Below are 24612 nucleotides of genomic sequence, written 5' to 3'. Positions count from 1 at the left end.
GAATAATCCCAGTCCACTTCAGGGGATATATGACGGTCTACTCATTGCCCATAGGGTTATTCAAAAATGCTTATTTGTTTTCTACTCTATGGAAATATTCATAATAGAAAAGGGGAAGATGTAAAGTGGGGTATAATTTTCAACAGTTCAGCAGGTGTAATAGTCAATTAAAGCAAGGTTTGGTGAACAACAGCCTATGGCTCCAAACCGCCCATTGGCACCTTTGTTCCAGCCCACCTCTTCGCCTAAAAGCCGCATGAACTCCGACCTGCTGCTGCTCTGCCCAGCATCACCATCGATATCATGTCTGCAGCATATCACTTGCCTTTTTTTTGACCATGTTGGTAAAATCATGGTGGCAGCGGCCAGTACTTCTGTTCAGCCCTAGTCGCCTCCCATGCACTTTGAAAGAGTTTTCAGGTAAAAAAAAATCAGTGGTAAGAGGTGTAGGAGGAATGACAAGAACTCTGATTCACAAATAAATATGCTTTTACGTAGCTATTAGTGATATTGGGAGGGGGACAAAATCACATTCAGACTGTACAGAACATGGAGTCACATAATTCAGAAGTGTTATTAGTCCATATTAATGGTCATGAATGCAAAATAGAGGTTGAGTTTGGGTCTAGTGTGTCAGTTATCAGTGAAGACACTCTCAAGGAGTTGTCTCTTACTCAAAATTCTCCTAATTTGCCTACCCCATAGTGCATCCTCCACAATTACAAAGAACAGAATATTGAGATGATAGGAACTGTGTTGTAAATGCTTGCTATGCCACTCATAGTCATGTGAAGTAAACACAAGAGCCACTTGGAAATTGGTTCCCACCTTTAGGGATCAGTGTCTAAGGAGTTCATGTAATCAGTGATGAGCATATCAAGGACATCATGGATGAATTTCCTTGCAGGCTAGGGTTGGGATTTAGGGATGTGCATTGGTTTTAACAACTGGGTAAAATATGACCAATGAGGCCAAGTTTGGTTTATTCCAAGTGAAATGAACTGAAAATAGCCTCCAATGAAAATACCATGGGAATTTTTGTATTCATCTAAGTAAAAAAAACAAAAAAGGGCCTCTGGCGGACTAGGCCTCGGCCTGGACCCATCAACTAGGCCTGACACCAGGGTCTAAGTCCTATCGCTGAGGACTGGGCCTAGGCATAGGCCTAATGCCAGGGCCCAGCCTGAAGCCAGGTCCCATCACTGAGGTTTAGGCCTAGTCCCAGGCCTAGTCTCAGGCCTAATGCCAGGGCCCAACCCAAGGATGGGTCCCATTGCTGAGGCCCAGGCCCAACACTGGGGCTTGGTCCGAGTACTGTCACTGAAGCCTAGGGCCAGGCCTAAGCTGGTGGGCCCTTTTGCTGAGGCCAGGTCCTGTTGCCAAGGCCTAGGCCTAGGCCTAAACCTGGACCTAGGCTGGGGCCCAATGCCAGGGCCTGGTCCAAGGCCAGGTCCTGATGCTGAGGCCCAGGCCTGAGCCCATCACAAAGCTGGCATCCAGTCGAAGACCAGATTTTGTTGCTGAGGGCCAGGCCTAGGCTTAGGCCCAGGACAAGACCTTACATAGTCTTCTTTCTTTCTTTTTGTTGCATAAAAATGGTGCCATCCAATTGGGAGGAAGGTGCCACAATGGCATAACTGCAGTGTGTCCTTCGGGTGGATGGTGTCATTTCATGTGATGGAAGAAGATGGAGGAAGGCCTGGGCTGCTTTTCTTTTACATTGAAGTTATTGGGGCTATGGCTTGTGTTCCCTATTAACTTCAATGTAAAATCAATGAATGAACCATAAGGGTCTAGAACAAAGGGTCATGGGAAAACAACAAAACTGGGTAGCTTCAGGAGTTATTTTAGGAAATATTTCTTTACAGAGAGGGTAGTAGATGTATGGAACAATCTCTCATTGGAGGTGCTGGAGACAATAAACAGTATTTAAATTTAAGAAAGCATGAGATAAACACAGGGGATCTCTGAGGCAGAGATGGGAACTGTAAAGCTAAATTAGTTGGGCGAATGGACAGACTAGAAAGGCCATATGATTTTTTTCAGCTATCGATTTTTTATATTTCTACGAGGCCACTCTGAATTGCTGTGGGCAAACTGCACTGCTCTGGACAGGACACCTGGGAAGCTCTACTGAGCAGCACTACAAATGTGCCATACTGCCTGAGGGACACAAAGAGCATGATGAGGTGCATGTGTGACCAAGTGGCACAGGAAGTGGGAAACGGCTGGCCGGAGCAGCGACAGGAAGCGGCAGATCAGTCAGACTGCACTGATGCAGAGAACAGTGGCATAACCACAGGTGGGCATGGGTGGGCCATGGCCCACACACTTTGGGCTCAGGCTAACCAAACCAGGGTTGTCTGACCCAGAAGAGCTGGAGCCCAAAGCAGCAATGTCGTTGCGGGATCCCATTCTCATGATGGTGAAGAAAAGGATTGGATCTGCAATGCCGTTGCGGGATCCCATCCCTGCGATGACAAAGAGGAGGGCCAGAGCAGCAAGACCATCGTGGGATCCCATCCCCATGGTCGCGGAAGTAAGAGCTTGGTTGTGCCTAATGAAGAGGCCCTATGAGTGTGTGGGTGAGAATGGGAGCTTGAATGTGTGTGTGTGTGTGTGTGTGGGTGAGAATGGGAGCGTGGGGATGTGTGTAGATTAGAATGGGAGCGCGGGGATATGTGTGAGTGAGAATGGGAGCCTGGGTATGCATCTGTGTTTGTGAGAATGGAAGCGGGGGCGGTGTTGAGAGAGCGAGAGCTGCTTGTTGTAGTAGAGCATATGAGAGTAAGAGCTTATGTGTGCGTGTGTAGAGAATGTGAGAGTGAGAACTTGTGCGCGTGTGTGTATGTGGGAGTATATGAGAGTTAGTGCTTGTGTTTGTGGTACAGCATGTGAGAATGAGAGCTTGTGTGTGTTGTGTGTGTGTGTGGTAGAGCATGTTAGAGTGAGAGCTTGTGTGTGCAGAGAGAATGTGAGAATAAGAGCTTGTGGGGGGAGCGCATATGAGAGAGAGAGCTTGAGTGTGAGGGAGTCTGTGAGAGAAAGCATGAGCCTGTGTGTGTCTGTGTGAAAGAGAGGGAAGAAAGGAAGAAGACAGTAGGAGAAGAAACAGAACGAGAAGAGAGACCCAGCTAAGGAATTAAGAAATGACCAACAAGGGAAAAGTGGGAAAAAAGAGACTGGGACCAACTGATTAGAAAAATACAAAGATCAGACAACAAAGGTAAAAAAAAAAATTCTTTTGAGATTTTGGCAATAGGAATATGCCATCTTTGGGAATGTGCATTTCTTATATTTTTGTATTTTGCTCTTTCTTCAGTATTCCACTGTTCAGTCTAGTTTCTCGGGCTTTCTATTTCAGTTTTGTTTGCATGTTTCTATTTCTAATTTGTAGTCTCTTATTTCTATCAGGCCGATACAGAAAAATGTGCGGGAGAGCCAGTGAGTGCCCGCTCTCCTGGCGCGTGCACAGGCCACTCTCCTGGGCGCGCGATTCAGGAGGGTGGCATAATTCAAATTAGGGCCTGCGGTAAAAACAGGCGCTAGGGACACTAGCGCGTCCCTAGTGTCTCTTTTTTGACAGGAGCAGCGGCTGTCGGCGAGTTTGACAGCCGACGCTCAATTTTGCCAACGTTGGTTCTCAAACCCGCTGACAGCCACGGGTTCAGAAAACGGACGCCGGCATAATTGAGCATCCGTCTTCCGACCCGTGGACCACAGGCCAATTAAAAAAAATTTTTTTTTTTGGGCCTCTGACTTAATGTCGCTATGATATTAAATTGGAGGGTGTACAGAAAAGCAGTTTTTTCTGCTTTTCTGCACACTTTCCCGGCGCCGGCAGAAATTAACACCAGCCTTTGGCAGGCATTAATTTCTGAAAGTAAAATGTGCGGCTTGGCTGCACATTTTACTTTCTGGATCGTGCGGGAATAACTAATAGGGCTACCAACATGCATTTGCATGTTGCGGGCGCTATTAGTTTCGGGGGGGGTTAGACGCGCATTTTTTATGCGCTATTACCCCTTACTGTATAAGGGGTAAAGCTAGCGGCGAAAACGCTATTACCCCTTACTGTATAAGGAGTATAAAGGGTAAAGCTAGCGCGTCAAAATCGCACATCCAAACGTGGCCCGTATGTTAGGTAAGGGTCGGTCTCTGTTTTGTCTGTGTTTGACTGAAATGCAGTATTTCTGCTAGTTTCTCTGCAGTAGTCCAGCTCCTTCTGTTACTCCAGTAGGTGATGTATTAATGTTCTAGGGCCTGGTGTAATATTTGCAATACTGCTTTTTCATAAGGTTACTGTTATTTGAGTCCTGAGAGTCAGTGCTTTGGCTGTATTGTATGGAAAGGTTCTAGATGTTTCTTTTTTTTTTTTTTGTAGGAGTTTATATTACTTCACAAAATGTTTATCAGTGGAGGGATATTTTTTTGCTGAGGTGACACCAGAATTTGAATATTTTTTTTTATGTTGGTTGTAAGTGAATTGTCCTTGCTCTGCTCTGCACCTATTCTGATCATTAAAGCTATTTTATTGTAGTTATGATGATTTCTGGCTTTCTGCAATTCATTAAAGAATTCATTGATTTTTGTTTTATTACATGATTGATTGGATCTGTTTGCTTTTTACATGATATACTAAAGCATTTATAAACTGAAATAAATATAAATTAAGAACATAAAATATGCCATACTGGGTCCAAGGATACATCAAGCCTAGTATCCTGTTTCCAACAGTGGCCAATCCAAGTCACAAGTACAGATTAATAACGAATTTTTAATGCTTTTAAATGCTTGAAATAACTGAGGTAAAATGTTTTAAAGTTTCACGCATGATGCATAAATGCTGTTGCAAACTACTTAGAAAGCCATTGTAGGGTGCAGTATTTTGCATTATCAATAAAAATATAACCAGTAGGTTTCAGACCTGCATGTCTACAGCCCACCCATGTTAACCTTGTGCCCACTCAAAAAATCAGTTCTGGCTACGCCACTGGCAGGGAAGCTTCAGAAGGAGCCCCAAGTCCTCCTTTGTGAGAAGCTTTTTGAGGGGTCGTGACTCAGATGCAATCCAAGATGCACAGGCATGTATTTGCTAGGGATGTGAATCGTTTTTTGACGATTTAAAATATCGTCCGATATATTTTAAATCGTCAAAAATTGTTAGAGGCGATATTTAATAGGAATTCCCCCGATTTATTGTCAAAAATCGTAAATCTGGGGAAGGGGGAGGGGAAGGGGGAGGGCGGGAAAACCGGCACACTAAACCCTAAAACCCACCCCGACCCTTTAAAATAAATCCCCCACCCTCCCGAACCCCCCCCCCCAAATGCCTTAAATTACCTGGGGTCCAGTGGGGGGGTCCCGGTGTGATCTTTTACTCTCGGGCCTCCGGTTTTACTCTCGGGCCTCCGATGCGTTGTAGAAATGGCGCCGGCCATACGCTGTATGGCCGGCGCCATTTTGCCATACGGCAAAACGATTCGAGTTTAGGAGGTCGTTCCCGGACCCCCGCTGGACTTTTGGCAAGTCTTGTGGGGGTCAGGAGGCCCCCCCAAGCTGGCCAAAAGTCCCTGGGGGTCCAGCGGGGGACCGGGAGCGATCTCCTACGCTCCTGACGTCGGGGGACAAAAAAACAAAATGGCGCCAGCGCTACCTTTGCCCTGCTGTCATATGATAGGGCAAAGGTAGCGCCGGCGCCATTTCTACAACGCACCGGAAGCCCGAGAGTAAAAGATCACACCGGGACCCTTCCTCTGGACCCCAGGTAATTTAAGGCATTTTGGGGGGGTTCGGGAGGGTGGGGGATTTATTTTAAAGGGTCGGGGTGGGTTTTAGGGATGTTTTAGTGTGCCGGTTTTCCCGCCCTCCCCCGATTTACACGATATTTTAAAAAACAAAACCGCGACGATAAGATTCCCTCCCCCCCCAGTCGAAATCGATCGTTAAGACGATCGATCACACGATTCACATCTCTAGTATTCGCTTCGTTCCATGTGCTGGGTGCTCTCTCTGAGGCAAACTATGTCACAGTAGGGGGGAGTGCCTGGGGTGGGGAGGGGGAGTGCCTGGGGTGGGGAGGGGCTAGTGCTAACCTGAGTCTTTTTTCTGTTAAACTCCCAGACTTCATAAAAAAAACTGCTATAAATGTGCTGAGTTTTTATTGTTTTTTATTATTATAAAGCTTGGAAGTGCAAGTTGTGCTGGAAAGCTCTGGGCCTCCCGATGCAGGTTACAGGCATAAAAGTAGCCCTGCATAAAAAGAGTTTGCCCGATATTGCTATTTTTAAAATGGCACCAGTCGGTCTCATATACACTCTTTTGTCCATCCTAATAACGCCTAGTTTACAGCGCCCACAGCTGTCGGGCACCTGGAACCGCAGCTGACGAACACACCAAGGACGGCAGGCATTAAGTAACCATGGAGACGAAGTCGGCGGGCTGTTTCTGATGACGTTGCTTCGATGCCTGCGTCACTGCGGCATCGAAACGAAAACACCTTGCGTGTGGATGTGGGGAAGGGTTTGGAAATAGTGGGGAAGAGCTGTGGATATTTTGGGGGGGGGGGGGGGAGTGATACAGAAGCGGTTGTCCTTGCTCCTCCAACTCTCGGCTCAGACAGTTCCTTCCTTGCTATCTTCCGGGTAGGGACGGCAGGAGGAGGAGGAGTCGAGGGCCTACCGGTGACATGTTTATTGCTCCCCCCGTAGCAGGCTGCGTCAGCCGGGCAGGGCTTCTTCCTGCAGGCCCCGGGCCGCTCCGCATGCCATGAGTGCTGTTGCCAGAGGTGCATGTGCGTCAGCCAGGGTCGGGGCCCGGGGATTAACGTGGTGGCCCGCAGCCTGGGGCTGAGCAGCGACGGGCAGGTGTCAGATTGCAGGTACGATGGCTGCCCCTAACCCGTTTTCTGCTGCCTGTGATTCATTCTCTTGGTTGGCGATAATCGAGGTTATTTTTAGGTTTCGGGGCTGAGAATAAGTTAACGTGTATCTTATTAGGAACAGATCCTTGGGATTAGCAAGAGGTACCACGAATTTTCCGTTTATTATTGGCAAGAGATGATCCAGTGAAGCAACTTAATGGTTTATTTTTGTATATCCACGCGTTTTGGTAAACGTACTTAATGAATGTCATATTTCTGATGAGATATTGTAATACTGTGAAGAAAAAATGCTGTAATTTTAATAGTGAATTGACTTTTATTGGAATTAATTTATCCCCTGTTACGCTGTCAGAAAAAATGCTTATGAGGGAAATTTTCCAATCTGATGTTGGTGTATATAATAGCAGAAATATGTGAGGAATTTATAGTAAGTCGAGGTATGTGTATATTTAGCTAAAATGTTTACAGTAGTAAATCGAGTTCAACATTCAGCACTCCTAATATGAAAGTATTTTTTTTTTGCCAGCCTTATAAATGTGATGACATCAGTGTTACCAATTTTGTCATCCTTGAAATTATTTTTCCCAGAGTACTAAAGAACTGCTCTGTGAACTGTTGTAAAGAATAGACTTCTAGACACCGGATGATGACAGGGTTTTTTTTTCCATTGACTTTCACACAGGAAACCAAAAGTAAGATCTTGCTGATTGATGCTTTCTTGGGTGCTATGTATCCCCCTGCATTGAGATATAGGTTGGCTATTGATAAATCTATTTTGAGGAGGGTGGAATGCTATGTGTCAGCTGCAGGTTCCAATCAAGTGGAATATAAATCACATAAAATGAAAATTTAAGTATAATAATTTAAACTGTTTTGTACATTATATGTAAATCTGGCCTGTCTGCTCATTGCTGCTTGTTGATTTCATCTTAAGCTTTTCTTTAACCAGACTCATGTTATTTTTATTGCATAGTCCTATCTTTATCATGCATTTATTTTTAATAACATTTTTCAAAATTACATGATTCAAGAAAACTTCAATATTGAATCAAGATCAGTGATAGTAAAAGGTAAACAAATATAATCAAAGAAAAAAAAATTTAAATTTTGTTACTTATTAATCAACAGCATATAGAACACTAAAAAGGGGGCGTGATCAAATATGAAGCTAATGAAAAAGAAAATAATCCATCTTGACTGATTGATTAATTCTCATCATCAAACTTGTGGAATGTGTTCCCTTCCTTGAAATTTCTCTAATTCATCAGGCTCAAAAAAACAGCAATGTAATATCGTTTAATTTCACCAAACATTTACATGGAAATTTAAACAAAGCTAGCTTCCAGAGCAAGAGTTCTCTGCTTAAACTGAAGAAAATACTTTCTCCTTTGTTGGGTGGCTTTGGACACATCAAGAAAAATTAGATAATGGACATTCAAAAAAACCTCTTGTTTTACAAAGAATAAAAACTCTGTGTCTATTCTTTATCAGCCTTTGAAACAAAGGTAAACAACTAAGTTGCATTCCTGGAGAAACTTCCTTGAGATTCAGAACATAAGGTAGGCTCATTTGACTCAACAGTTATAATCTCTGGATTAGTGTTGGTTATAGATACAGGTACCTCATTACCCTTAGTAGGAATATAAAAAACTTTAATAAATGAGGCATAGCATCAGGAGCAACATTTAAGGATATCAAGATAAAATTTCCTAAGCAACTGTGAAGCAGACATAGAAGCAATTTTAGGGAAGTACAGAATATGCAAGTTGAAACGCCAAGAAAAATTCTCCTTACTTTCAATTTTTCTATGCAAAATAGTATTATCTTTAATTATAACTAGGGATGAATTTTGCACAGTGACCACTTGAGATTCTAAATTTTCAATTCTTTATTGTTCCTGCATCATCTGGGAGTGAGTACCAGTCTGCTGATGTAACATCCCAAAAGGTGTCATAGTCTTATCAGTCCTGCTAAATGATTTCTCTGGGATGGAGATCACAGTCTAGAAAGTCTCTAGGATAAGGGTGGGAGGTTTAAGCAAAAATTAGATTAGGGAGGCTTGAGACCAGGGGCGGATTGGCCTATTGGGGGATCGGGCTTCCCCAGGTAGGCCGGGCACTCCCATCATGTGATTTTTTTTTTTAAACTTCCCGGCCAAAGACAAGAAAAGGGTCTGCTGACGTTGCGGCCCAAAGAGAAACCTGCGGCTAGGGCCAGTGGAAGCACTAGGCCTGGGCCTGGGGCACCACGAGCAGTGGTATCCCGAGAGGAGCCAATGCCCTGACACAGGGAGGCTCATGCGGCGCTGCGACAGGCAGATCGGCAGGGCCGTGGTGAGGCTCGCGTCACCACGGCCCGAAGAAAAAGATCGCGTTTAAACGCGCTGATGCTCCTCCTCCTTCCTGCCCGTGTGGCCCCGGAAGTAAACATTGCCGGAGCCACATGGGCAGGAAGGAGGAAGAGGAGCAGCGCTTACGGGCCGCCGCAAATCCCAAGTCGCAGCGGCCCAAGAAGAGGAAGAGGCCTGGTAGCAGGGCCGCTGCAGAACCCATCCTGCGGTGACCCGCGAAGAGGAGGCCCAGAGGTGTGAGAGAGGCTGAGGGTCTGTAGAGTGTGTGTGTGTGCGTATATGAGATGAGTTGAGAGATTGTGTGTGAGAGTGAGGACCTGAATGTTTGCAGAGACAGCATGTGAAAGCCTCTGTGTGTGAGAGAGACAGCATGTGACAGTGCAAGCCTGTGCTTGAGCAAGACAGCATGTGGGAGTGAGAGAGAGCCTGTGTGTGTGAGAGTCAGACAGCATGTGCCAGTGAGAGACTGTGTGTATGAATGATTGTATGAGTGAGAGCATGTGACAGTGAGAGCCTGTGTGTGTGTGAGAGAGAGAAATGCATGTGAAAATGAGAACCTGACTGTGTGTTTGAGGGAAGAAGATGGAGAGAAAAGAAACAGAAAAAAAGACAATATAAAAGGAATTGGCAAAAAAAAAAAAAAGAAAGGGAAGGTGGGAAAAAAAAGCCTGTGACCAACCAATTAGAAAACTAAGATCAGACAGCAAAGGTAAAAAAAAAAAATTAACTTTTTAGTGATTGGCACATGTAATCTTTGGGAATGTGCAAGAGGAACATTTTCTCTATGCAGATCTCACAATGTACGAGATCAGCATGGAGAAAGTGGAAGCCCAGGGGGCCGGCAGCAGAATGGGCTTCAGTGTCAGTAGCAGCAATCGGCACCTCCCCAATAGCCATGTGGCAGCAGTGACAGTGGCAGCAGAGGAATGAGAGCGGTTCCGAGGTTTCTGGCAAAAGAGAGGGGGGGTCTGCCTTTAGTGTGTGTATGTGAATGCATGGGTGCCTGCCTGGGGGTCTGTGTATGTGAGAATGAATGTGTGCATGCCTGGGGGATGGGGAGGGAGTGGTGTGAAAATGAAAGGGAGCCTGCTTAGGGGTCAGTGTGTGTGTGTGTGTGTGTGTGAGAATGACTGGGAGCTTGCTTGGGTGTGTGTGTTTGTGTGTATGTGAGGGAGCCAGTGAGTGTGAGAGCATGAGTGTGTATGAGAAAATCCAAGGGAGTAAGAGTTTGTGTGTGGAGGGGGAGAGAGTGTCTTAGAGCCTGAGAGTGTGTCAGTATCAGTGAGAGTGAGAGGTTATGGTGGATATAAGAGCATGAATGTGTATGTATGTGACAGTGTATGTGTGAGAGAGAATGGACATGTGAGTATGTGAGAGAGAGAGGATAATCTCCTAATCCTCGACAATATCAGGGTGACTGGAAATCAAGAGCTCCCACAGAAGGGGACAGCAGGGGCTTTTTAAAATCCTTATTAGTTTTAATTATTGAATATTATTTGATGTCTGCTCGTTTTTAAATAATTTATTGGTGTTATATACAAATTTTTGAAAATTTCCCTGAGTTAAATTACTGGAGGTTCTATTCATCAGCAGTTTTAAAATATATTTTTTTAGTATGATTTTCCTATTGTGATGTTTTATAGTTCTTAATTTTATTGTTTGATGTTTTATGAGGAATGATGGTATTTTCTGTTTTTCCATTGCTGCATTACATACAGTCTAACTTGTGATTTCCAGTTCAGTTTGTCTGTGCATTTCTGTGTATATTTTATGGTCCCTTTATTCTGTATTTAGTGACTCACCAAATTGTAAGTGTAATTGGGTACCCATGGGCCAGTATGGAGAAAAATCCCCCGGGCCACTATTTTCCCACAATCCGCCCCTGCTTGAGACCCAGAAATACCTTCAAGGAAAACACTGAGAGCTAAACCTACAGCATACTAGGCCCAGCACGCAAAACAAATTCAGAAGCTACTTTAGGGGCCTGAACAGTTAGCTCTAGGACTGAATCTCCCTAAATCCAGATTGGGATAAGAATGCATGTAGGGCTTGAGAGAACTGGAAGCCTCGGGGGGAACAGAAGAAGATTCTTCAAGCTCCTTGTCCTCTGAAGCACCTGAACAATGGGAAAAGAAAAGGCCTGGACTTGCCTTGGGGTAGAAGAAGGGAATCGTGCCTTGGCTGGGAGCGATTATAACACTCCTTTCCTCTTTTTCCCCATAGCCTATATGAAAACAGAGAAATCTGCACAGACGATAGCACCCCTTTGGAGTGTGGCAATGCACCACAAGTTCTGCAGATGATATACGTAGTAATGACAGCAGAAAAAGACCAAATGTCCATTCATTCTGCCCAGCAAGTTTCTTATGGTAGTAACTGCCGCTCTGTGAAGGTTACTCCCATGTTTCTGTTAAGGGTAGTACCTGCTGCTCTTTGCAGGTTACCACAACCCTTATGTTAAGGTTAGTAATATTTACAATCAAAACCAAGCAACTGTCAAACCATAGCACATTTACTGTTAGCAACATTTTTATGGGGTGAGCAGCCTTCTTAATAATTCAGACAATGCTGCTTGAATGTTTTTTTTGCTTTTGGACTTATGAAGAAAAAGGTGCACGGGGGTAACCTACTCTTAACAGAAGGCATGAAGATTATTATCCTTAATCAATTAGCTTTGGTGCTTTTGCTACAACTACAACATTGTTCTCCACTTCAGGGGCAAAAGGCAAAAAGGGGAATTGGATTCAGACGACAGCCAACTCTGGGCCCTGATTTTTACGGTCCGAGGTACTGATATGCAGATGGGAAAAATTATCTGAATTATCAAGAAGGCTGCTCATCTCATTAAAATGTTGCTAGCAGTAATCCCCCTCCCCCCAACTATGCAAACATAAGCCCCTTCCAATGACACCAGCAATCTCACCCCAACCAATGATGTTTTGGACAGTGATAGGCAGAGGGAGCTCCAATCCAGACTCCCCAATTCAAGCCACGGATGACAGGCCCCTTCCAATGACATCAGTGACCTCATTCCAACCAGAGATTTCCCGGGTGGCGATAGGCAGAGGGAAAGGACAGGCAGCTCCACTCTGGACTCCCCCCCATTTATTTTGTTTATTTGTGCATTTGTGTAATGTGTTATAGTTAAGTCCTACACACAAAGTGAGATTTAAATGTTACTTCCTGCTAGAGCAATCATTGCTAACATCTTGCTGCCACTTCTTTTTAATACAAGCATAGTGCAGTACTTAAACAAAACTTGCTTCTTTATATCTATATATTCTTGCAGTTACACTTCAGGGTACCCTAGTCTGCTAGTTTTCCCTTTCCTGTTTCAATAACAGACATTCAATTTCTGGCTTTACTTTCACTTCCTCACAACTAAAAATCCTCTTTTCTCATCACATGCTTTTTTAAAATTTTAATACCTTCACTGGGAGGCTGTTCAATATATGCACTACCTTTTCTGTGAGGAAATATTTCCTGATATCACTAATCAGTTTATCCCATTTTGGCATCATTTTATGATCTCCTGCAACCTATTCCAAAGCAGTGGTTCCCAAATGTGTCCTCCAGGACCCCCAGCTTATTAGGTTTCCAAATAATCCACAATTTAATTTCATTCAATGATTTATAACGTTCTTCATAGAAACATAGAAATGACCGCAGAAAAGGACCAAATGATCCATCCAGTCTGCCCAGTAAGCTTATGGTAATATCTGCTGTGCTGTGTAGGTTACCCCATGCTTATCAGTTTCCCAGACAGTAAAAGTTAGGGTCCTTGTTGGTTGCTGTTTGGATCCAATATCCTTTAACTCCCATGCTTATCAGTTTTGCACACCGTAAAAGTCAGGGAACTCGGTTGCTCTATGAATCCAATTCCCCGTAACACCTTGCCATTGAAGCAGAGAGCAGTGTTTGAGTTGCATCAAAGTATCAATCAGGCTTATTGGTTTAGGGTAGTAACCGCCGCACTAGCAAGTTACCCCCACGTACTCTTTTTTTTTTCATTTCTATGCTTTAGCCTTTAGGGATCCACAATATTTATCCCATGCCCTTTTGAATTCTTTCACTGTTTTGGTTTCCACCACCTCCTCCGGAACGACATTCCAGGCATCCACCACCCTCTCCGTGAAGGAATATTTTCTGACGGTTCCGAGATGTCCTCCCTGGAGTTTCATTTCATGACCCCTAGTTCTACTGATTTCGTGCCAACGGACAAGGTTTAACATTTGTACATCATTAAAACCTTTCAGATATCTGAAGGTCTGTATCATATCACCCCTTTAATTCCTCTCTTCCACAGTATACATATTCAGATCGTTCAGTCTCTCCTCATAGGTTTTCTGATACTGATCCCACACCATTTTGGTAGCCCTTCTCTAGACCACCTCCATCCTGTCTCTATCCCTTTTGAGATAAGAGCTCCAGAACTGAACACGGTACTGCAGGTGAGGCCTCACCAAGGACCTGTACAAGGGCATCGCCACCTCCCATTTTCTTACTGGTTATTCCTCTCTCTGTGCAGCCCAGCATTCTTCTGGCTTTAGCTATTGCCTTGTCACGTTGCTTTGCCATCTTCAGATTGCTGGACACTATCACCCCAAGATCCCGCTCTTGGTCCGTACACATCAGCCTCCCCCCCCCATCACATAGAGCTCTTTTGGATTACTGCATCTCAGATGCATGACTCTGCATTTCTTGGCATTGAATCCCAGCTGCCAAATCCTCGACCTCTCTTCAAGCATTCGTAAATCACTTTTCATTCTCTCTACTCCTTCAGGTGTGTCCACTCTGTTGCAGATCTTGGTATCATCTGCAAATAGACAAACTTCACCTTCTATCCCTTTTGCAATATCGCTTACAAAGATATTAAACAGAACTGATCCCAAAACCAATCCCTGTGGCACTCCATGTAACACGACTCTCTCTTCCGAGTAGGTTCCATTTACCATTACACGCTGTCTCCTATCAGTCAACCAGTTTGTAATCCAGGCCACCATCTTGGCGCTCACACCGAAGCTTCTCATTTTGTTCACAGCCCTCCTATGCGGGATGGTATCAAAAGCTTTGCTGGAATCCAAGTAGCTGATATCGAGTGCTCTTTCTCGATCCAATTCTCTAGTCACTCAATCCAAAAAATCAATCGTATTTGTCTGATAGGTCCTTCCTCTGGTGAATCCATTTCCTAATTAAAATCACAAGATGGTTTACAAAATAAACTTTTAACAGTAAATAGACACATGGAACATATGTATAATGAAATGGGAATATATGAAATTCAGAAAATCCAGAAATGAATCAAAAGAATGACAATAATGAATATCATAAAAAATTGACAAAAATTGCTGCTATCCACATTTAAATATACCAAAAACCCATGTGTTTACTCACAGAAAAACAGCTGAGCTGACAACAAAATAATAATAAACTCCGGGGGGAAGAGCCAAGCATTTTTAACTTAGAAGCATTCAAAGAACTCAGTCATATTCTTCCCCTCCATTTCTATTGGGGTATACATACTATCCTATATATCCTATATAAAGTACTCACCGTAATTCATAAATCCATTCACAATATCTCTCCTCTTCAATTATGTAACCAACTACGCCCTCACTCCTCCTCTAGACCCATCAGAGGAGCATATAAAGGCACACTCTATGTACCTTCAACAAAATCCTCGCATTATAAACGTGCCATATCTACAGCAGGCCCCATTCAATGGAATGCGCTCCCACCAGACATTCGGCTTGAGCTCTGCCACTCTTCATTCAAAAAAAAACTTAAAACCTGGCTCTTTAGCCAAGCTTTTCCAGGACCATGATCATCATTTTTTCCTCTCCAACCAGCAAGAGCATATCTTCTTCACAAACCCCCATTTTCCATACCACTACCTACTTCGGTATCTAATCTCTTGCTGCAGGACACTTGAGACTTTCTCACTTATACGTTATAATTTTTATGCTCAATAAGACCTGTCAACTTAATTGTTTAAGTCTTTTTCTTTCCTTTATCTTTTGGTCATCAATGTTACAACGTTATTGTTAAATTTTGAACTTATGTACTCTGTTCCAAGTTTCATAACCTTGTTCTATGTAATGCCTTTTGGCAATTTTCATGTTCTGTTTCAATGTAAACCGATGTGATCTTTATTTCATATAGGAACACCGGTATATAAAAATCTAAAAATAAATAAATAAATAAATACTTAGATTGTTCGGGTTCACTTCATGGGACTTTTGGACTAGGACTTGAATCATTTAGGTAGTCCTGTGGACTCCCTCAGTTCTTGCTGTATCCTTTTGGAGATGTGGTCTTCAGACACCTTCAGTTCTATATCTGCTCGACATGTGTGTGTTTGTAAGTACATTATATATGTATGTGTGTGTCCAGCAGATTACAGACTCCAAGGCATCTAGAGGCCACATCTTCAAAAGGATATAGTTCTGTCCCAGTTTCAGCTCTCTTACAGAGAACAGGTGGGTTTCCTCATGAACCTTTCTGTACTTTTCCCTATTCATTATCCCTTCCATCCTGAAAAAGAGCTTAGTCCCTGCCAATGAGAAATAGCCCCATAACATGATGCTGCCACCACAACGGCTCATAGTAGGAATGATATACTGTGTTGGGCTTATGCCAAACATAACGCTTTGCATTCTGGCCCAAAAGTTCTGTTTTAGTTTCGTCGGACTACAAAACATTTTACCACATGGCTACAGTATCCCCTGCTGTTCCTTTGCATACATCAAACCGGATTCAAGGTGGGATTCCTCTTGCCATCCTACCATACAGGTCAGATTTGTGGCGTACTTGGGATGTTGTTATCACATTGTAAGGGTGCTTTTTGATGACAGCACCCACAACAATATGCACACTTTGAGCAGTCTTGGCCATGGAAGCCTGCAATTCTTTCAAATTTACCCTTGGCCTCTTAGATGCCTCCCTGATCTGTCTCCTTCTTGCTCGGCCATCCAGTTTGGAGGGATTCCCTGATTTAAGTACGATCTTTGACCATTCTTCAAGCTTGATCCAATTCTCTACTAACCCAGTCAAAAAAAATCAATCAGATTTGTCTGATAGGTCCTTCCCCTGGTGAATCCATGTTGCCTTAGGTCCAGCAACCCACTAGATTGTAAATAGTTCACTATTCTTTCCTTCAGCAATTTCTCCATTTTCCCACCCCCTAAGTGAGACTAACTGCTTGTAGTTTCCAGCCTCCTCTCTGCTACCACTTTTGTGAAGCGGCACCACCACGGCTCTTCTTTAGTTACACAGCACAACTCCTGTTTCCAGGGATCCATTGAACATTCTTTCAGTGGACTTGCCAGAACATCTCTGAGCTCTCCTAGTAAGTTAGGATGTATCTCATCTGGCTCCGTGGCCTTGTCCACTTTGTTTTCCTAGCTCTTCCCAAACATTCTCTTCTGTAAATGAAGTTTTGTTTACTCTACCCTCATTTTCGGTCGTCTCAACTAGCAGCGGTCCTTCTCCGGTGTTTTCTTTTGTGAATACCGAACTGAAGTATTTGTTTAATATTTATGCCATATTCTCCTCTCGCCACATATTGCTTCTGGTCACCTTTCAATTTCAATATTCCACTTTGGGCTTCCTTTCTTTTTCTGAAATATCTGAAAAATGTTTTGTCATCTTGTTTACCTGTTTGGCAATTATTTGTTTTTGAAAAATTATGGCAAGGTACAATATCTGTAAATGTAATACAGCATAAAACATATACATCATACTAAATAAGCAAACAAAAACAGCAAAAAGCTACAAAATCTGGTAAATGCTAATAGAAACAAATGTGTTTTTACCAACTTTCTAAATAGGATGTTGCGTGTGAATCTTTGTTTTGGTTTTCAGTTAAGAACATAAGTGCCCTGAAGGCTCAATCCAGTGGTCCATTGAGCCCAGCATTCTGTCTCCAACAGTGGCCAGTCTGGGTCACTTGGAAGTGCCTGTCAGATCCTTTCTCTTTTGCTCATTCCCAGACATAGGAGGTGATGATGCTCATGCCTGCCTAGCTAATAAGTTAATGGATCTGTCTTCCAGAAACTTCTCCAAACCTTCTGTCATTTACTAGTCTTGTGGTCGAGCCAGTTTCTTAGCTGGCATTAGAGGATGGATGGGGCTGGTAGGAGTTAAGTTCTTGCAGGGTTAGAAGAGTTTTGTGGTAGTTAGTTGAAGGTCTGATTGCTTAATGTGGAGGATGTTGATCTTCTTTGTGATAAGAGGCAGGTGTTTCTCAAGGCAGATTAAGTGTTGATCAGATGAGGAGAGAGGCAGAGACCGGATGATGGTAAGAAGCTCTGGGAATAGGTTTTGTGGAAAGATCATGAAGTTGATGGTATGGCCTGCTTCGTGTGTTGGCTTGCTGATTAGTTGGATCAGGTCAAGGGTTTCCATGGCAGGTAGGAATTCTTTTGTAGGTATGGAGTATGGATTATCAACTTGTATGTTCATGTTGCTGAGGAAAAAAGTTCTTGGGTGATGTCTGTCTGGGTCATGAGAAGATTTTGGAGGGTTTCTTTTTTGCTAGGTAGTGGGTGGTAAAGTAGGAAGAGGCCCCATTTGGGGTGGGTGTGTGTGGTTTTTTTTGTAGGAATATGGACTCAGTACTGTTCAAACTCGAGTATGGGATGCGATGGAGATCAAAGGTGTCCTTAAAATAGTATTGCTACCCCTCTACCTCATTGCTTGAGGTGAGAGGTGTAGATATAGGTAACAGCATGGGGGCAAATTTGTTGGAACTGTGGTGAGTCTTGTCAAGAGCCCATCAGGCACATGATGTCAGCAGCATTTATCATGAAAAGGTCATGTAGTGAGATTTGTTTGTGGATGAACCTAGGAGGAGTAGGTTGAAAGGAGTGATTGAGGAGGGGTTGGAGGGTGCCACTTTGGAGGCCAGTCTAGGGGAGGATAGATGAGCGTTCTTTGGGAACGGGAGATTATGAGGGAATGAGATGGATGGTTGGGGGCAAGACGACCTTGGCCCATAATTGTAGTTATGGGAGAAGGGATGGGAGACCCCGATTAGGCATATAATGAGGCACATGGTGGAAGGGGCTAGCTTTTAACGATTCCAACCCGGTGAGTGAAAGGCAAATTCCACAGGCGTGGCTAGGGTACTCACTATGGTAGAAGGGCAGCTGCTGGCAAGTAGGACAGGAAGGAGAAGATCAGGCGCTCTCAGGGTGTGCACAAAGGGGCAGGGCCCTTTGACATGGCTCTTTGGCATCAGGCCCTTTGGCAGGAGGGCCTGCCTCTGGTGTGGTCTCTTGAGCTGTCTGGGCCAGCTCCTCTGATGACGTGGGAAGGGGGAGAAGGCAACAGGAGAAGGCAGGATTGGTGGGTTGGGAGTAGAACTCAAAGTTGCTGGTGGGCTTGAGCACTCATCCTCTTCTTCTTCTTCTGCCTTGCAGTCCTAGCATGGCCTCTTGAGTTGCCTGGGTGGCCCCTCTGATGACGTCGGAAGAGGGGCAGAGTTGAGGAAGAGAGCTGGGCGAGCTGGGTTGGTAACAGTGGCAGAAGGCAGGATTGGTAGATTGGGGAGCCCAAAGTGGCTAGTGGACTTGACCATGCACCCCTTTCTTCTTCTGCCACACGGTCCCAGTGTGGCCTCTTGAACTGTACTCAGTGCAAAAGACTGGAAAGTCCCCCCTCTCACTGCTGGTCTGCAACCTATTTAATGAAGTCATGTCCCATCCTATTTAAACTCATTAAATAAATCATTTTTGTTTTTCTATGAAATGTGATCTAAAATAATAGAAACTCTGGCAGTTTCTAGTGCACGATTACAGCATACACGTTAATGGGCTTTTTCTGTTGACCCACCCTTTGGAATGGTCTTCCAGCGAGTTTGCAGCTACAAACAGATATAAAGGTTTTAGGAAGGCATTAAAAGCACATTTATTCAGTGAGGCTTTTGATTAGATTCTGTTCCTGATTGATTATTCTTTTTAATTGATTTTATCTTGTTTTATTGTTAATAATATTGTGTTTTATTGTGTATGTAGAATTTTTTAAATTATGTTATAATCCACCTTGAGCAGTATGTATCTGATGAGAGGGTAGAATATACATTTTTTGTAAATAAATAAAATAATTTGATGGTTCATATTTATGTGACTTTATTTTACTTTATTTTTTTCAGCTGTTTTGGGGTTGAAGGCCATTGTTGAAGATTGACATCATGGAAACCTATAGCAAGATGAAAGGCAGTCAGATGAAGCCTAGGATATCTGTAAAAAAAGAAGTAATTAATATATTCCTTATTAATCCTTCCTTCCCTAAAACTGTGTCTTAGCTGTTAAAGCTGTGCATTTATAGATTCAATCAAAATAGCCTTGAAGTGAATAAGGTTACTCTGATGCAATGCAATACTCTTAGGGATTCTTTCAAGCGCTGACACTATTGGGCAATAAGCAGATATTGCTAATGAAGTTATGTCCTGTAATAATCTTCCCAAGTCCTAGTGCACACTGAACTTGTAAAAGGATAAGTGATTTTTAATCAGATAACTGAGCAGATATCATGCCAGATTAGATTTGGATAGTTTTCTGTTTTAACAGCTTTGTGGTCATATGACATTGCTTTGCACATCTAGTAGTGAAGACATAAGTAAATATTTTGGAGAATATTTTAAAATTATTCAGTAAAATTTATGTATTTAAAAATTGAGTAGCTACGAGCTGCTCAGCTTTTAAATGTATCTGAAGGGTTGGTGGGAGCCAGACATACAGCTTCCATCACTGTTTTTGGTCGCTGAGAGTGGGGGAGGGGGGTGGGGTGGGACTAGCTGACACCTGTGGAAATTCCCCAGAAGCCCTTATGAATTGCTCTCTCACCCCACCCTATGCAGCCAGAGCAGGGGGCACAGCCATCCATGGAAATTCCCCAAAGGCTTCTGCTTATTGCCACCTCCTACCCCCAGCCACAGTGCAGCCTGCTCCCCCCCCACCCCCAGCCTCGGCCACTCTAGCCTCCAGATATTACAAGTTCTATGAGGGCTCGTAGCTCTTTACACCGAGTGCACACATATAACCTCTCACCATTTGGTAGGTAATTAGACTTGTGGCACTTGGCGCACAAGACTGGAAAGTCCCCCTCTCAGTCCTGGCCTGCATCTTAATTTTGTTCAGTTGTTGGTGATTTTAAAATTTGTAAGAGATTAGGGATGTTAAAACTAATCTAAAATACTTTTAATCTATTGGTTTATTTTATATTTGTCTGTCAGTGATCCTTAGAGACTATGGTTAATCTGCTTGTAACTACCCGGTTACATACTTTATTAACCCTTGTTTTAAACAAATCCTCAGTTACTGTCTCAAATAAATAAATCTGTTGAAAATTTATGGGAAGTGGTGCACATGCCTTCCAATTGTTTACTGCTGGAAAGAAGAGATGTGGAAGCTAGGCTGTGGGAGCTGAGCCAAAATGGTTTGCAGCGTCCTCTAATAGGGCTGCTGGGAGAAGTATGCAGATGAGCCTTTTTGGTCCTCTACTGCTGTGAAAGTTCAAATCTAGATGGCTCACACTGTCCTCTGGGAGAAGTATTCAGATGAGCCTTGTTCTCTGCTGCATTGAATGGGCTGACCCCCAGAATCGCAGAATATAAGTCCTGTATTTAAATTAAATTTAGAAACACAGAAATATGAGTACTTTGTATTAGGGGTACTCAACAAAGTTCTTGGGACAATCCTAGCAAGTCAGATTTTCAGGATAACCACAATTAAAATGCATGAAATAAATTTGTATTCAGTGGAGGCAGTGCATGTACATCTGTCTCATGTATATTCATTGTAGATATTCTCCAAGGACAAGCAGGTGGTAGTCCTCACAAATGGGTGCCGTCATCATATGGAGCTCCGATGTGGAAAAATTGTCTTTGACTAGGCACGCTGAGCATGCCCAGCATGCCCTATACCATGCGGAGCTGTAAGCATCGTGGTGTGAGTGAGCTCACCTTTGGCTGTTTTTGGCCTTGTGTAAAACTTAACTTTTCTCACGTTTTTTGCGGGGTTTTTGTGTTACTCCATCACCGGGTCCCTCTTGGTGCCTTCCCTTAGTGTTCCTAGTCAGGGTTTTCAGCGATTCTGGGAAGTTTCCTTTCATGGTCAATTCCCTGTGGTGGCGGTGCTCGCTGGCCATTGTCGCCCGCTGCCATCATTTCAGTTTGTACCTGAGGCCTATGTCTATCACTGATCATATGAGATGTGTCCTATGCCTGAGAATTCGCATGATGTCTGGGGTTGCTGCTTATGCGCCCACATGACCCCAAAGGGAAGTCGGCTTCAACTCGACAAGATAGATCAGCTCTTCAGGTCGAAGAAGTCCAAGCCATCGGCATTGGCATCAAAGGACCAAGGAGCCGCACCTATGGATACCGAACCATCAACATCGGTGGGACCATTGGTGCCGTTGGCAGATAGGGCCGCCAGAGACCGATCACCATCAATCTCCTTCAAGCCAAGGACATTGGGTTCCTCGGCATTGACCTTAGCACCGAGGAAGTGCAGGCCGAGCATTGAGGGAAGCCAAAGAAGCATTGGCACTGGTCCCCATTGATGAATGGGGATGCACTAGCTCATACTGCGATGTCCCCAAAACAAGGAGTGCTAGTCCAAAGTGCCGGGGTCGTGACGGTCTCCACCAGTCCCGATGCCAAAGAAGATCTGTTCACCTCTCCTTCCCCCCCATTCGGTGTTGTCATCGGCAACATTTGAGGAGGAGCTGGAGCGCTGAGTCCAGCTGGCAGTGGAGCGGCTGCTGCAGGGCTTCGGTTGTTGGCACCAACCCGGTGCCGCCCATCTTCATACCGCTATTGGAGAAGCTCAAAGTGCTCATCGGTGTGTTACCGACCCTGCTGGTGTTGGTGCAGTGGTGTCAGGCCACTCACAGCATCCAGGATTGCATTTGATTCACCCCGTCTCTCCTGGACTCATTGTCCTGGTGGAGGATACTTTTAAATTTGGAAAGGGGAATCTTTTTGAAATCTCCCTACCCAAATTGTCCTAACCATGGATGCGTCCACCCTGGGATGGGGAGTTAATGTAAAAGGGCTTAGCACCCAAGGTCTTTGTTCCGCTCAGAAACACTCTTGTTAAATCAACTTCCTGGAGCTTCGGGCGATCAGATATGTGCTATGGGCTCTCAGAGATTGGCTGTCCAACAAAGTTGTCCTGATCCAAACCAACACCAGGTAGCCATGTGGTATTTTAACACATGGCTGTGAGGGAGTTGGTTGGACCATTAGATGACCGAGGGGTTAAAGGGGCTCTTAGGGAAGATAAGGCCATTGCAGAAAGACTAAATTAATTCTTTGCTTCCGTGTTTACTAATGAGGATGTTGGGTAGATACCAGTTCCGGAGATGGTTTTCAGGGGTAATGAGTCAGACAAACTGAACGAAATCACTGTGAACCTGGAAGAAATAGTAGGCCAGATTGACAAACTAAAGAGTAGCAAATCACCTGGACCGGATGATATGCATCTTAGGGTACTGAAGGAATTAAAAAATAAAATATCTGATCTATTAGTTAAAATTTGTAACCTATCATTAAAATCATCCATTGCACCTGAAGACTGGAGGGTGGCCAATGTAACCTCAATATTTAAAAAAGGCTCCAGGAGCGATCTGGGTAGCTATAGACCAGTGAGCCTGACTTCAGTGCCGGGAAAAATAGTGGAAACTATTCTCAAGATCAAAATCGTAGAGCATATAGAAAGACATGGTTTAATGGAACACTGTCAACATGGATTTACCCAAGGGAAGTCTTGCCTAACAAATCTGCTTCATTTTTTTGAAGGGGTTAATAAACATGTAGATAAAGGTGAACCGGTAGATGTAGTGTATTTGGATTTTCAGAAGGCGTTTGACAAAGTCCCTCATGAGAGGCTTCTAAGAAAACTAAAAAGTCATGGGATAGGAGGTGATGTCCTTTCGTGGATTAGAAACTGGTTAAAAGACAGGAAACAGAGAGTAGGATTAAATGGTCAATGTTCTCAGTAGAAAAGGGTATACAGTGGAGTGCCTCAGGGATCTGTACTTGGACCGGTGCTTTTCAATATATATATATATATATAGAGAGAGAGAGAGAGAAAAAATATATATATACATATAAGAACATAAGAAATTGCCATGCTGGGTCAGACCAAGGGTCCATCAAGCTCAGCTTCCTGTTTCCAACAGAAGCCAAACCAGGCCACAAGAACCTGGCAATTATCCAAACACTAAGAAGATCACATGCAACTGATGCAATTAATAGCAGTGGCTATTCCCTAAGTAAACTTGATTAATAGCCGTTAATGGACTTCTCCTCCAAGAACTTATCCAAACCTTTTTTGAACCCAGCTACACTAACTGCACTAACCACATTCTCTGGCAACAAATTCCAGAGCTTTATTGTGCGTTGAGTGAAAAAGAATTTTCTCCGATTAGTCTTAAATGTGCTACTTGCTAACTTCATGGAATGCCCCCTAGTCCTTCTATTAGCCGAAAGAGTAAATAACCGAGTCACATCTACTCGTTCAAGACCTCTCATGATCTTAAAGACCTCTATCATATCCCCCCTCAGCCGTCTCTTCTCCAAGCTGAACAGCCCTAATCTCTTCAGCCTTTCCTCATAGGGGAGCTGTTCCATCCCCTTTATCATTTTGGTTGCCCTTCTCTGTACCTTCTCCATCGCAACTATATCTTTTTTGAGATGCGGCGACCAGAATTGTACACAGTATTCAAGGTGTGGTCTCACCATGGAGCGATATAGAGGCATTATGACATTTTCCGTTTTATTAACCATTCCCTTCCTAATAATTCCTAACATTCTGTTTGCTTTTTTGACTACTGCAGCACACTGAGCCGACGATTTTAAAGTATTATCTACTATGATGCCTAGATCTTTTTCCTGGGTGGTAGCTCATAATATAGAACCTAACATCGTGTAATTACAGCAAGTGTTTTTTCATGACAGGGTGGTCTTACATACGCACCCTAAGTTCCTGCCTAAGGTAGTGGCAGACTTTCATCTTAACCAGTCCATTGTCCTGCCAGCATTCTTTCCCAGGCCCCATTCACACCAAGGTGAATGAGCACTGTACGGTTTGGACTACAAGTGAACTTTAGCCTTCTACCTGGAGCAGACACAAGCCCATAGACAGTCCACCCAACTTTGTATTTCTTTTGATAGGAATAGGTTGGGCGTTGCCATTGCCAAACAAACACTATCCAATTGGCTAGCAGATTGCATCTCCTGTTATGCCCAGGGGGGACTGTATCTTGGAGGTCACATCAAGGCTCATCCTGTCAGAGCCATGACAGCATCGGTGGCCCACTTGTGAGCAGTTCCCATGGAGGAGATCTGCAAGGCTATGACGTGGAGTTC

The 24612-nt window shown here is 43.8% G+C and overlaps 1 protein-coding gene across 5 annotated transcripts in view; it reads left to right on the top strand.

Moving 5' to 3' along the window:
• Positions 1-6537: 6537 nt before the first annotated feature.
• Positions 6538-24612, top strand: part of AKAP11 (A-kinase anchoring protein 11) — a 121521-nt gene continuing 103446 nt past the window's right edge. For 2 of the 5 annotated variants that reach the window (XM_029602949.1, XM_029602948.1), the window contains exons 1-2: positions 6538-6880; positions 19387-19488. In XM_029602949.1, coding sequence (XP_029458809.1) covers positions 19426-19488 — 63 coding nt within the window. In that variant the 5' untranslated portion in view covers positions 6538-6880; positions 19387-19425. Of the gene's footprint in view, positions 6881-11456; positions 11696-19386; positions 19489-24612 lie in introns of all 5 variants that reach the window. The other 3 variants (XM_029602947.1, XM_029602945.1, XM_029602946.1) reach the window with 2 other exon arrangements.

The sequence above is a fragment of the Rhinatrema bivittatum genome, chromosome 5 (assembly GCF_901001135.1).
Source record: "Rhinatrema bivittatum chromosome 5, aRhiBiv1.1, whole genome shotgun sequence".
NCBI lineage: Eukaryota > Metazoa > Chordata > Amphibia > Gymnophiona > Rhinatrematidae > Rhinatrema > Rhinatrema bivittatum.
This window is presented reverse-complemented; position numbering and strand designations above follow the sequence as displayed.